General features: G+C 35.3%; 1 protein-coding gene across 1 annotated transcript in view; it reads left to right on the forward strand.

Annotated features, from left to right (window-relative positions):
* Positions 1–13,596, forward strand: part of LOC132202520 (semaphorin-5B) — a 33,771-nt gene that overhangs the window by 2,192 nt on the left and 17,983 nt on the right. The window contains exon 2 of the mRNA XM_059629476.1: positions 3,842–3,960. Within this exon, the coding sequence (XP_059485459.1) occupies positions 3,855–3,960 (106 nt within the window). The 5' untranslated portion in view covers positions 3,842–3,854. The remainder of the gene's footprint in view (positions 1–3,841; positions 3,961–13,596) is intronic.

The following is a 13,596-nucleotide window of genomic DNA, read 5'->3' on the forward strand; positions in this document are numbered from 1 at the left end:
TTATATATTTAAAAAGGTGCTTTTACGATTGGAAAACTTTCGAGTCATTGTTTGCCTTTTTATTAGCTCTTGAAGTGGATTTTTCGGATAAAAGATAAAAGGGCGTGATGAAGAAGCGATTTTTTTCTCAGAAAGTGTTACAAGCAATTATTATTTTTATTGGTACATAATCCATATAAATTATAACGATTTTATCTCAAAATTGAGTCACCTTTAATTATTTTTAGAAGTTTTCCGAACTTTTGAATTTAACTGTACAAAATGAAGAGCTTCTTACTCTTTAAGAAAACATCCCTTTTTCCTCGAAAGTGGAGGAAACAATCATCCTATTTTAAGCTTTACCAAAATTTATTGTCCTCAAATCCCCGTGTTTTACCCTCTTTGTCTGTCAGAAAGGGTTTTTTCTGCCGAGCACGGCGGATTTGGTCGGTTCCACTTGTTGTCGTGGCGCCAGTCTGAAGTCTGAAGCCTCTTCTTTCCAAATGCGAGCCATAAAGTGCTCCTCTTCTTATCTGACAACAGGCGACTCTTCTTTTTTTTTCTTCCACCCCCTCTCTTGCTCGTTGTTTGTGAAGAAGCAAAACAAGCGTGGCGTCTCTCTCTGGATTTCTTTCCTGCGATAGCAAAAACATTTGTTCCACAAACCAAATTGCTTTATTGTACCCTGAGTGAAGGTGGAAAGGCTGTGCAAAAATTTGTCCCTGTTGTTTGCGCCCGTGGTAAATTATTTTATTGCCTGCGACGCCGTGGCTCCATAAACGCGCAGACACAATACCTGCGGGGAGGCAACGCGTTTCAAAACTTTTGACAAAGAGACCTTTTGCCTTTTTACAACAAGAAAGTGAGTGACTGGCTCCAGAGACTGTATTGTTTCGTCCTCACAAGGGAACCTACGTCTGCCCCGGCGTCTATTTTTTCCTTTTCTTGTGCAAATTTATGAGAACCTGTGAAATGGGCGTAATAAATTTCCCAGGGGTCGCGCCACAAAATTATTTATCCTTGGATTGGGAAGAAAAAGAAAGAATCGACTGGCCTTCCCAGAATGGACAGCAACAAAGTGGAATTTTTATTTTTCCCTGAAACGTCAAAAAATTGTGACTTGTTTGAGCGATTTTTCTTGTTAAAATATTAGGTCAAAAAAATATTTTCTCCGAATATTATTCTGTAGGTTTGTTTTAGACTTCAAAAAAGCTCTTTGTTCTTGCAAAAGGATGTTTGAAAAAAGGATCTAATTAAAAAAATATTGTTTGATATTAGATTAGATTAGATAATAGTTTTATTCATTTGAGCACAAATTTACAGTCATCAACATGCAAAAAAAATACCTCCAAAACAAGTTAATGTTGCCCGTAGAACACGTCAAGTCATTACATGCTAATTAAAAGTATGTCCAAAAAATTCGAACCGATCATAAAACAAATTATCATTCAACACCTTTTTAACAAGTTTCTGAAAATCTTTGCATTTAATTCTATCTTTTATTATATTCGGAAAATGATTAAATATTTTTGCAATCATTACAAGAGGGTTTTGACATGTCATAGTCAATGAGGTGCTTTCAACAAAAAGGTCACAGTCATTGGTCACTGCACCTCTCGTATTATACGACTTTGCATCCGGAACATCTTTTTTTAATCTAAATTTCTCAGGGTATTTTTGAACAAATTTCATACATTCTAGGATATACAGGCAGTATGCTGGTAAAATATCAAATTGACGAAATAGCGGTTTACTATTATTTAAAATAGTTTAATAAATAAAATATAATTTATTTTGCGCTTAATATGGCAGCATGACAAAACAATTGGATCCACAATGAAGGACTGTGAAATAAATTTTTTTAATATTCAAAATCTTCAACAGTAAAGGTAACAAATTTATAAATATATATAAAAGCTGAGAACTTAGCCTTTAACATTCTGAAATATGAGCAGCAAAAATAAATTTTTAAATAAAAAATTATAAATATATATTTTATGTATAAAAAATATTTAACTTTTTTAAAAACTAAAATTAAAACACTGTTCGAATATAAAATTTTAATGGTTAAAACATTAAATTTAAATAATAATAATTATATTTTATAATAACTACAAAATGTTTTTATTTTCATGAACGCTCACATCTGTCAGATCGATGAAAATTTAAAAGGCCAAGTTTGTATGTGAAAATCTTGAAAACAAAGGAGGCGAACTTTTAAAAATAGTCGCGATATTTAAATTCTTCTCGGTATGGGGCACCGGCCGCACTCTGCTCACATCCGAGTCGCGACAAAAAACGCAGCATGGGGCGAATCGACGCTGCGTTAACAAGTGTTCACTTAGGCTTTTATTTATATCCACGCTCGCCGCGAGTGTTACACTTTTTTACGCGCAAGCATTTTAATTTTCAATCGAACTCGATAAGAAAGGCCTGGGGTTAATTAATATAAGTAGACCACTTGACACTGACGTTTTAATTGTATAATTATGCAAATGCCGTTCGCCTTGCCGCATTTTACGACCGCGACGTGCTCGTGCATGACAATTTCGGCGCGAGCATATAAGTTTTTCGGAATACGAATTAGGAGCGAGAGCAATAAAAAAAATTCAAAAGCTGAATGGAGAAAGATAGATGCCCCTCATTGCGCAATAAAACGCACGACCTTGGCCGCTTCGTAATGAGAGGCAGTTTTATTTTAATTTTCCAACTTGCAACATTTTTTTTTTTACGCTCGAAGACAAACAAAATTTTCTAGAGGAAATATTTCCATGTAATTTAATTTGAAATAAACGTATTTTTGTTTATTTTTTCTTATGAGAGAGATTTCTCGAGCTGGTTAATTTGAATTCACACGCAACGGGAGAAAATATGATATTACAGGAATGCGAAAGTGTAATTGCTGTTCGAGTACACGCGTGTGCTGTACTGCTGTGTGTTTATCTTCGTGCGCCGAAGCAGGTCATCGCAAAGTCACGTATTGCGCTGCATCCAAGGTTTGCGTATCCAACGCGTTTTTCAATATGAATAAATCTGCGCGAAAATAAAACTTTATTGACTTGTACGGCGCAATAAAAATGTTCATTAATTGCCGATCGCTGTACAGAAAGTCCGATTGCGCAATTCAATAATAATTGTGCAATAAAAAATATCAGATTTTAGTTTTCAATTCGTCTCGAAATAAATTTATCCATGAACTTCTTCTCTCCTACGCTGTAAAAGGAGAACAAAAAATATAATTTATGAACAAATCAATTTTGATTGATTTCATTTAGTAAAACAGCAATTTAATTTTTGAATTAAAACGAGCAAATAAATTTGAAGTTAACTGAATGTTTATTTATGTAATTATTTAATTTAATTATATAAAAGAATGACTTTATATTAATAACTTAATATTAAAATTCAAATTTTTCTTATTTATTGCTCTTTATCTTTATAACTGCGAGTTTTTAATTTTGTACTTGCAACTTTTAAATTAAAAATAAATATTTTCATTTATGCATAATGCAGATCTTATGTATTTAAAACCATTGTTTCCTATCAAATTATTCCAAATGTTTTTGCAAAAATTAAATTGATTTTAATGTGAATGAAATATTGTTAAATAGCTTATCTAGATGAGCAGTGAATAAAACTCATGAAAAAATAAATCTCGGTTCTGAGCTCTTTGAAGTGCTGTATTTTTAATTTAGAGGAATTAGAAAAACCGCAAGACGCGTGAGTGAACAACTGCTGCGTGCAGCCTTTTCCTGCCACAGCCAAAGTTCCACCTGCTTGCTCGTAAAAATCTGAAAATCCCGCGCATCCCTTTTCTTTCTGAAAGGACATCTGGACTTATTTTCTCCTTTCGTGTTTTCAGACAGGGTGCAGAGATGGCCGCTTTTCTCTGCTCGCCGTGGCTGCTGCTGCTCCTGTTGAGCACCCCGGGCCTGCGGGCGGCCGACGCTGACTCGGATTTCCGTTTCATCCCCCACGAGGGTAAGTTTTGAAAATTATATTTGCTTGTTTTTCCAAGGTAGTGCGCGTCGAATCGGAAGTGGGACTGCGCGTCTTGGCTTGATCCGTTGCCACTTCGGCGTCTAATCTCCAACATCCTGCGCCATAATTCAATTTGCAAGAAGCGTCTCTCGGGGGTGTCAAAAGCTTTGAAACTGACTTTTTTCACCAAAGTTTACACGCGTTTGAGTCGTTAAACATAAAAATAAACTTTTTTCAATTTTATTTATGAATATTTATGAATTAAAAAGACAATTCATTAAAAATCCTTTGTTTCAAATCTGTCATTTAACTTGCACAATTTAAATTAAATTATTCAACTTTAATTTTTTTCTAACGAAGAAGCGTTAAACCTTGATTGTTGTCAATAAATATTTTAAAATTATTCAAATTTAATCAATTCTAAATATTATTTAAATTAATTTTGTTGAAAAAATACTCTACATCGAATTTTTTTAGGAAAAAAAGAGATAAATCAATTATTATAGAATCTTGACTAAATAAAAAGGAAATAAAAATGAAGTACAAGTCACAATTCCCCCCCCCCCCTGCAAAATACAGTTTTTAATGTTCTTTAAAATTGAAATATTCGCATTAAATGTTCCTGGCAATCTAAAATGAAATGAACGTTTCCGACCTCTAAATGCAGGGTGTATCAAATGATATTTTTTTACGACCCTCGGCCGTAAAATCCAGCGCTGCATCTCATCTGCGTCGCAAAAGAAAACATAACGAGGCTCCCTGTGCTGCCGAGATTGAAAGTCGGCATTCATGGCGGCTCGAGAGGGGCAGTGCGGCTGTTTCCCAGGTCGCCTTTTTAATCTGCACAAAGCCGACCTTTGTTCTGCACGTGCAGAAGCAGAGCTCGCGAGTCAAGCGGCGCGTGCAGATTCTCAAACAAAGCCGGAAAGCATAAAATGCTGAAAGAGAGCGAAAATGATTTAGCGTCTGTCGATCAGCGCGATGAAAGCTGCAATTTATTACCCTCCTTTAATAAATTGTCGCTGCGATGCCTCGTTTTTCACTTCATTATAGCGGTTGATCGTTATCACTTTGTGTAAATAGCCGAGAGCACAACAGGAGCAAAAATTATAAGATTAAACGTCCTTTGTGTGCAGCTCAAGATATTTATTTATGCGTTTTGGAAAAATAAAACGAGGCTGGCGAGAGATCTTGTTCCAATGTTGACAAGCCGCGCGGTAATTGAGTTTTGTTGTAACGCGCTTTACCGTTTTCTCTCTTTATATAATATAAAATAATGCATCTCTGCTGAGAGCGGCCGAGTGCAAATAATCAATCTTGGCCAAGAGTTAAGCGAATCAGAAAAGCGCTGCACAAGACACGATTGCATGTCCAGGGGAAAATGGAAATTGACGCCGAAGGAAAAAAATTCTGCCGCTCGATTGATTCTTCAATAAGAAATTGTCTCGTGTTTACCTTATTTAGATCCGCGTCATTTGTTAGAGACATAAATTAAAACGCCAGAGAAAAATTCAAAAAGTCCAGAGGCGATTTTCTTTCATTGCAAGAACGACGGCTAATAATTATATCTGTTGGTTTATTACATTTTTTTTTAAAACGCAGCTTTTTTCCGAGAAACTGAAACAATGCGCTTTACGAGATTGACGGAAATTAGCATAGGCCGTGCAATATAATATGCGTTGAAGTGAACAAGACGTACGTTTCATATATTATCGTCATACACGCTCGTTGCATTCAGCACAAAATAAATATACTCGTCGGCCGCAGCAATAATAATAATCATTCCTTTCAGTTTGTCATGTGTATAACAATAGCATGTCCATTTGTGCGCGCGAGAAGACACGGCTCGTTTGCTTTGACACCTTTGAAAAGCTCGGCAAAGTATAATGATGGAGCGAGGAAACTCTCTCTCTCGCGTCTTCTCTCCGCACCTGACGATCAAAATAATGGACAGAGTCAATTAAGAAATCATTGCAACAACGCTCTCCACACAGAAACAAGTTGATTTTATATTTTCAGCTTGAGTGCTTCGAATTCCTTTTCATTTACTGCCATATAAAGAAGCAAAAAACGCGCAATCGCTATAATTTTTTTTCTTTACGCAATAAAAATGTTTGATTTTGAATTTTTTGATGAATTATTTTAATTATTATAGAACTCTACTGAAATAATGATCGGATTTCTTGGTTGAAAATTGTTTCCTTATTCATTGGAATCTACATTTTATTAATTTTAATTGTATTGAAATTTGCAATTTTAATTAATGTTCATATTGTTGCAAATTGTGTTCATTTATGAATGGATGTTCATTAAATAAAATAAAAATGACCATAAATTTATCACTAAATTTTTTAATGCTAATTTTAATTTATATTTTTAAAACAATGTTTATTTAACATTTTATGATTTTTTAATTAAAATTTCAAAGATTTTTCTGATTAAATTAAACGTCCACATTCAAGTGACTGCTATGATTAATCTTATCAAAAGAGTGAGAAAAACATGCTTCTTCTTGTACAATCATTAAAAACAATGATAACATACTTTCGGCCGGTTCCATCTTTTCGTGTCATTCCCGCCGTTCGCCTGCATGAATGAAAGACCCGGTCCATGCATTCAGCCAAGGCCGCAGCAAAACGCGAAATTCTACCCTATGGAAATAAGTCTCAAGTCGGTCTGCAAAACAATGAGCGAAAACGGAGCGTGTGGGTTTGTCTTTCTTTATATCCGAGCCCATTCACTTTTTATGTTGACGAAAAACAAAAGGCAAAAAATATAATCTATTCCACGCGGCCGGATTGATGCAAATTCAGCCGCGCGGGATGCAAAAAAAAATGTAGCGGTATTCGCGATGATGATGAGATGATGCCCGTCGGCAAATTCGGCTTCAGTCATTACCCGACCGGGTGTGATTATTGTTATTGCTTAGTCTCGCAGCCGCGGGCCTGGTTCTTCTTCTTCTCGCGTGTGACTTGCGCAATTCCGAGGAATTCGTGGCCCTTTTTAAAGAATCCTTCTTTTTTTTATTCGTTGCTGCCGTTTTATGGGCCCTTATTGTGTACACATTTACATTCGTGTCCGCTTCTATTCGCCCATAGCGACCAGATGTCGAATTGGCCAACTAGTAACGTACCTTTGAGTTTAACTGTTCTCTTGCATTCGGTCGAGATTTTGCCACCAGGTATGCAAGTACACCTTGATTCGAGCTCCCGTTTTGGAAATCGGAATTTCTCAACGTCCTGTTTGCGATGCTGAGAATTCTGTTCGTCCTCAGTTGTATAATAATCATTATACGATCTTGCTCCACAAAGTAATCTCACAAGGATGCAAAAAAAAAATACTGAAGTTGATTTGGAAACAAGTGTATTTTTTTGAAGCACGAATCAAAAGCACAATCAATTTATCAATTATTTTATTATAAATTTAAATTAAACTATTTTTAAAATTATCATTTACAATTTCAACGTTTTTATTATTAAAAAAAATTACATTATTTTTGTAACTTTTTTTATGTCAGAACTCAGAACTCATATGCGTCGATCTTCATAATTTTTAACAATAATATTCTATTACATTAATTATAAATAACACTAATTTTATGAGCAAAAATTAAGAAGCCTTTTCTATTTCAAAGAAATCTTCGCAAGGCGAAAATATTGGTGTCTGGTATCAATTAAATTAAAGATTTAATTAAATCATTAACAACCATCAGATTACATTTTAAATTCTGTAGAAATTAATTGAAAAAAATCCCCAGAACTAATTTTTTTAAACTTATATTGCATCTTAAGATGTTATTTGCATATTATTGAACAATTAATACATTTTTTAATGTTTATAAGAATTTTTAATAAAATTTTAACAATTATTTTTGTTATTTTATATTTTAAATCATTTCATACTATTAATTTTGTAATTTTTATTGTTTTGTATCAAAAAACTTGCATTAATATTATGCGTTTTTTACGATTTATATTGTTTATTTTTTTTCAAAATAAAGAAATAAATAATTCAAGTGTCAGTTGTCAGCATCTACATCAATCTACATTTTATAACAATAAGCTCGTGAAGAATTGCGCCTGTTTATAAATTATTTTACATTAAATTAATTAAATCCCAAATGATTTTTGATAATTATTAAATAAGTATCTATGTAATACTATAGTATTTTAATTATTGCTGAAGCTACAAGATATAATTTAAAATTTAATTGAAATCAATCGGAATTATTTATACTCTAAGTTCATTAAAAACTAACAAAAATTAATTATTTACATGCGTGCCGTCCCGAAGCTAAATTTTTTAATCAAAATTTCTAATGATTATATTATTCCAATCTAGAGGCAAAGAATTTTTAAAATTTTTGCAAGGTTTCTGGATTAAACTGCAGCAGGACGAAACCAATTTTTACCGGCGTCGTTCGCCGCCGCTGACAAACATGGGCCTGAGCGTCGAGACTGGTTTGCCGCCGCCGCGAATAATTCCAGAGGAGAAAAATCAAGTACAAGCTGCTTCAGAAGCGCATTAGATCGCATTGAACACTTTGTATGTGGCGCGCATTCGGTTATTTATTTATTTGTTCGTCGGTCGCCGGAGCGCAGTCATTTGTAAAAGCAGCTTTGCTGGATTTTTTCTCGATTGCGGCCGCCACGGTGACTGAAGGGTTAAATAGAGGACAAATGGCCTCTTGTTTTATGACGTGCCGTGCGCGCAGTAATCACTCGTGACAAGCAAGTGCACTGCTCGCGAACAATGGCCACGCAACGAGTTTTTCGCCGCAAAATCGGTGCGATTAATGCGTTTTTTTCTTCTCCTTTTGCAAATCGCCGACACGGTTGGCCAATCAGAAAATTACACTTGTCGCAACAAAACGCAAAGTCGAATATGCAATACTGGTCGTTGTTAACATTCCAAATGAACAAAACATTTTTTTTTATACCTTTTCAGATTGCTGAAAAAATGCAAAGGTTAAAGATTTTAATATAAATATTTCAAATTTTCCCCTAGTGAATTAATTCATTTCACAGAGTATTAAGAAAATAAAATAAAATTAATTTTTATGTAAAAAGAAAACTTACAAGAGCAAAAAGTGGAAGCTTTATATGAACTGACCTTTCGTTTTAAATTTGTATCTAATGTGTCAAATCACAATTTTGATCTCTTGTTTCGGTTCAAGGTATCAAGTTTTCCTTAAAATCTGAGCCTGTGACCATTAAATTTTTAATAGTGGAAACTTTATACGCGTAGGAAAGAAGTGCTTTGAGTTTTTACAGCAGATCCATGTTCATCTTGTTCATATCATGCACGGCAAAGGGGTGGAAATTAAAAAGAAGTGAATCTAATTAATACGCACATATAATGGATCAGTTGGAAAACGGAATAATTTATGACTCGATTTTTATTTATTTAGTTTTTTATTCTCCGTGCAATTTATCGCATAAAAAGTACAAACCCCTATAAAATGTCTAAAATTTATAAAAAGTACATTAAATTAATTTAATTTATTTCCATTTTTGCAAGGTCTCTAAATATTAATCATTTTTTGTGATTTTTATTTGAATATGGAAAGATTAGAATAGTTGATTTCCCATTGGCAGACTTTTTTGCTCTTATTTTTCCTTTAATTGAATAAGCTCCAGCCCATATCAATGTTTCTCCTTTTGTTACTCTTGCGCGTTCAATGTCAATTTGACGCGGCCTGGTGCGTCGGGGAATTATTTTACATGAGCGAATCCACTTGCTCGGCGCCGAGATAAAAAGCTGTTCTCTCTTGTGCGGTGTCAATATAAGAAAAGGAGTCGCAGCTTCCTGAACAAATCGGCCCTCCTTGCCATCAGCGCCGCGCGCTCTCATTGATATTCAATATATTTTTATTATTTCGAGCCGCCTTTCGATTTGTTCCAGTCAGTTAGGCCGGCTTATTTATTACGCGCTAATCCCGTGCTTGCTCTCATTGCGAATCGCGCGACTAACTTTATAAGCTGCGTGTGCGCCCCGATGAAGATATTCGCGTTTAGAAAGAGAGAGAAACCAATAATGGGATAGCCATATCGGGACACAATGGCCACACCTCATTACAAAACGCAGATTTATGAAGCGGAGCACGTTGAAATACGAGATGGCTTTTTTTTTTTAAATTTAACGAGGCGACTCCAGAATCGCCCTTTCCTGCCTCTTTCCACCTTTTCTCCAAACAATAACAAGTTCAATCTGGCGCGGAGGCCTCTCTTTATGGTCAGCCAAATTACATGTTGTATTTTATGGCCGCACGAGAACCAAGCAGGTGCAAATTAAATTAACCACATGCAACTGATCATTTTTAAAGGCCCAAAGCCACAGAGGTGCAATAATAGAATTTTTCTTGACGTTTTGTATACGACCCTCGCCTATTACTTTGAAATTAAATTCACGAAGGTTTCCAATTAAAAATTAACACATTTTAACAAGTAATTTGTCCCAAGAACCTTCTTGGATAGATCCTATGCATTCTTTATAAAGATTAAGATTTAAATTCCACAAGTATAAATAATAAGCAAGTGATGGTAAAATAATAATTAATAAATAAAATCTTGGTTGTAATTTAAAAAAATTTAACCAAAAACTTGAAAAACAGGAGGTCACTTGCATTAGGGATGGGAAAAGGTGATCAACCTTTTAAAATTATTAAATTTAAATTTTAAAAAAAAATGTAATTAAAATGATAAAAATGACAAATACTCCCCTTATAAGTATTTTTGACGTTTTGGAATCACCTATTTGAAAATATTTGACAAGAACAAAATAACAAAAAAGAGCCTATTTTGCCGCTTTCTTCCTATTCTTCACAATTTTCAATTTTATTATAATTATTATTATTTATATTTATTCCTCTCGGTCAATAAAAAATTCTAATTCGAAAAAAAGTGTTTACAACTTTAGCAGATTTTGAGTGAATAAAAATCTGTGTCCAACTAAAATCACCTGTTTAGAGATTTTTCACCTTTAATCGCATGATTTAGAATATCCTATTTTTTTTAAATTTCACCTAAAATCACATAATTATTTTCCAAAAAATTGCCTATTTAAAATATTTTGACCTTCTAGCAGCTTAAGACACACCATTTTTTTTATCTTAAATTCTCAATTATTTATGGTTGATAAAAAATTTAAATATGATTCTATTTGAACTAAAAAAATTTACTTTATTCCCATCATTAATTTGCACCATGCGCAGAGATTTTTTCTGGAGCTTCTTAAAAACCAGCTCCTGTTATCCTAACGAAAACGTTGAGCCTGTTGATCGAATTCAACTTTTTCGCCTTCCCCCAATAAAAAGATTGTTGAACGAAAGGGTCACGGTCGGCGGCCCAAGGGTCGTCCACCCCACCGCGTTCTCATTGAATACTGAGGAATCTTTTGAGGCCTATTGGAGTGGCTCGAGTCCAGTCGGACAATCGCGGTGATAATTAAGGACGCAGAGGTCAGTGGTCCGCGCGCGGTTCGCCGCCTTCCAAACATGGGGCTCCTTTTCAGATCTGTGTGCGAGGAGCCGCCGCGGCCGGCTCGCCGGGCCGGCTAACGACTTTTCGGAACGAGATGCCATCACGTGAGGTCGCCGCCGAAGATGCAGAAAAAAAACGGCAGTCAACAAGTCCGACTGCCTCCATTGTTCTCCGCAGCACGACGGCGACAGCTACACGGGCTGCCTACCCTCTCGCGTCGCGCATTACTTATTTTATTTGATTTTATTGCTGTGTGCGCGGCTTAACTGCCGATTTCTCGTTAAAAACAAACCGCTTCTGCTGCTGCCTCTCCTCTTGCCTGGCGAAAGAAAAATTAATTCTCGTCGTGCTGCTGCTGATGGACGCTTCATTATTTTGCTCTTCTCGGAATTCGCAGATTCGTTCAACATTGATTTTTTTATCTGCATCCGAGTGCAGGTGCGTCTTTCGGCATCTGATGGAAACTTTGCCAAATTTTATTCTAATTAAACTAAAATTCACTAAAATAATAGCTCTGTGAATTGGTGTTTGGGTTATAAGATAAAGAAAATATTTTTTTTATGAAAGGGACAAATCATGGTACGGAATTTTGGAACATCAAAAAGCAGGTTCTCTCCATCTAATTTTTTTATTTTTTTTTTGCTCTAAATCAGAACAAGTTTTCCATCTTTTCGCAGGCGCACAAGAAGAAGTTCCCGAAAGAGCAAACGACCGGTGTAATCGATAATCAGAACGCACATCACGCATAAAATTTGCGGCTCAGGCCATGGCCGCTTTTATAAACGGCGTGCGTTCAAGTCTCTGCAGCATCGAAATGTGGAATAATATGTTTTAAATGAGGCCTAACAAGGGCCATTAATGGAGAAGAAACGCGTGTTAACGACGCAACCTGCGTAATAATTGCTCGATTAAATTATTAAAGTGTCGATCAAGCCACGTGTGGCGGCGCTCCAATTTTACTATAATTTCTCATCCATGACATTTCGACGAAACGTTTACCCTTCATATTATGGTGCCTAAATTGAAAAATCTATTAACAAGAAAGTCTCGTGTCTGCAAATAAGTTGCGAAATCACACACATGTCGCGCCTCTTTTGATGCTTGTTAAGAGGCAAAACACGAAAAATCTTACGACGTTAATTAATTCTCCAGACTTCTGACGACAAATTAATTCTTCCAAAATAAACTCATTAGACCGACAACATTTTTCTAAGAGAGCATACTCGAGAAATTCTCGTATAACTTTACCGCTTGATTATTCAGGAATTTCTCCGTCTGCTGCTCAGATGCTGCGAGAATACCAAAATTATCTTTTCTTTTTATTCAGAAGAGCCGCCAGATCTGGAATCGAGCGGAGAAAATACGCAGACACGACTCTCATGCGTGAAGACGGACAGCGCTGCTCGTCTTTCACAAGTGATGATGAGATTGGAAAACATTTTTTAACCACTTAGATTAAAAAATGAAAATATGAATATGTATGAAACGAAATATTTTCTAACAGGGAAAGTATTAAAATAGTTATTACTTTTTATTTGTGTCTGATTGAAAACACGAGATCCGCCACTCCTGTTGCTTTTCAACTCATGAAGAGACACATTTCTTCGATCAATAAAGCGTTTTGCGATTCTCTCGACGCCTAGAGCCGCTCGTAAAAATTGTCATTTGGCGTCTTAATTGGATCCCCCAGTCGGCGTTCCGCTACTTTAGCCTGATGAGAAATCGCCTTAAACGGAATCAGCTTGGTACTTTATGTGCCGATTTGTTTGCAAATTTATTCATTCGGAACAACTTTCCTTGAAGAATTAAATTCCCTGCTCCACTCCCATATCAGAGTGCGTAAATTCAACTATGCCGACAGAACTAACAAGACTGCAGACAACCGGCAATCAAAACTGTTCGGAACTGTAAACTTGCCTCATTGAATAAATAAATAAGTATGTTGCGAAATTTCACTCGTTATCCAAGGACCCTCAAGGTTGCTCTGTATAAAGAGAAGAAAGAAATCGTTAAGGGAAAAAAATTATGCCGCTTTTCATTTTTATTTTCATTCTTATATATACAGATTGAGTTATATAAAAAATAATAATGTACAAGAAAATATGCAGGGATGGTCCAGAGCAAGTTTTTATTTCACGCCATCGAATATTCAAAT

The sequence above is a fragment of the Neocloeon triangulifer genome, unplaced genomic scaffold (genome assembly GCF_031216515.1).
Source record: "Neocloeon triangulifer isolate White Clay Creek 2 clone unplaced genomic scaffold, ASM3121651v1 ptg000015l, whole genome shotgun sequence".
Classification (NCBI taxonomy): domain Eukaryota; kingdom Metazoa; phylum Arthropoda; class Insecta; order Ephemeroptera; family Baetidae; genus Neocloeon; species Neocloeon triangulifer.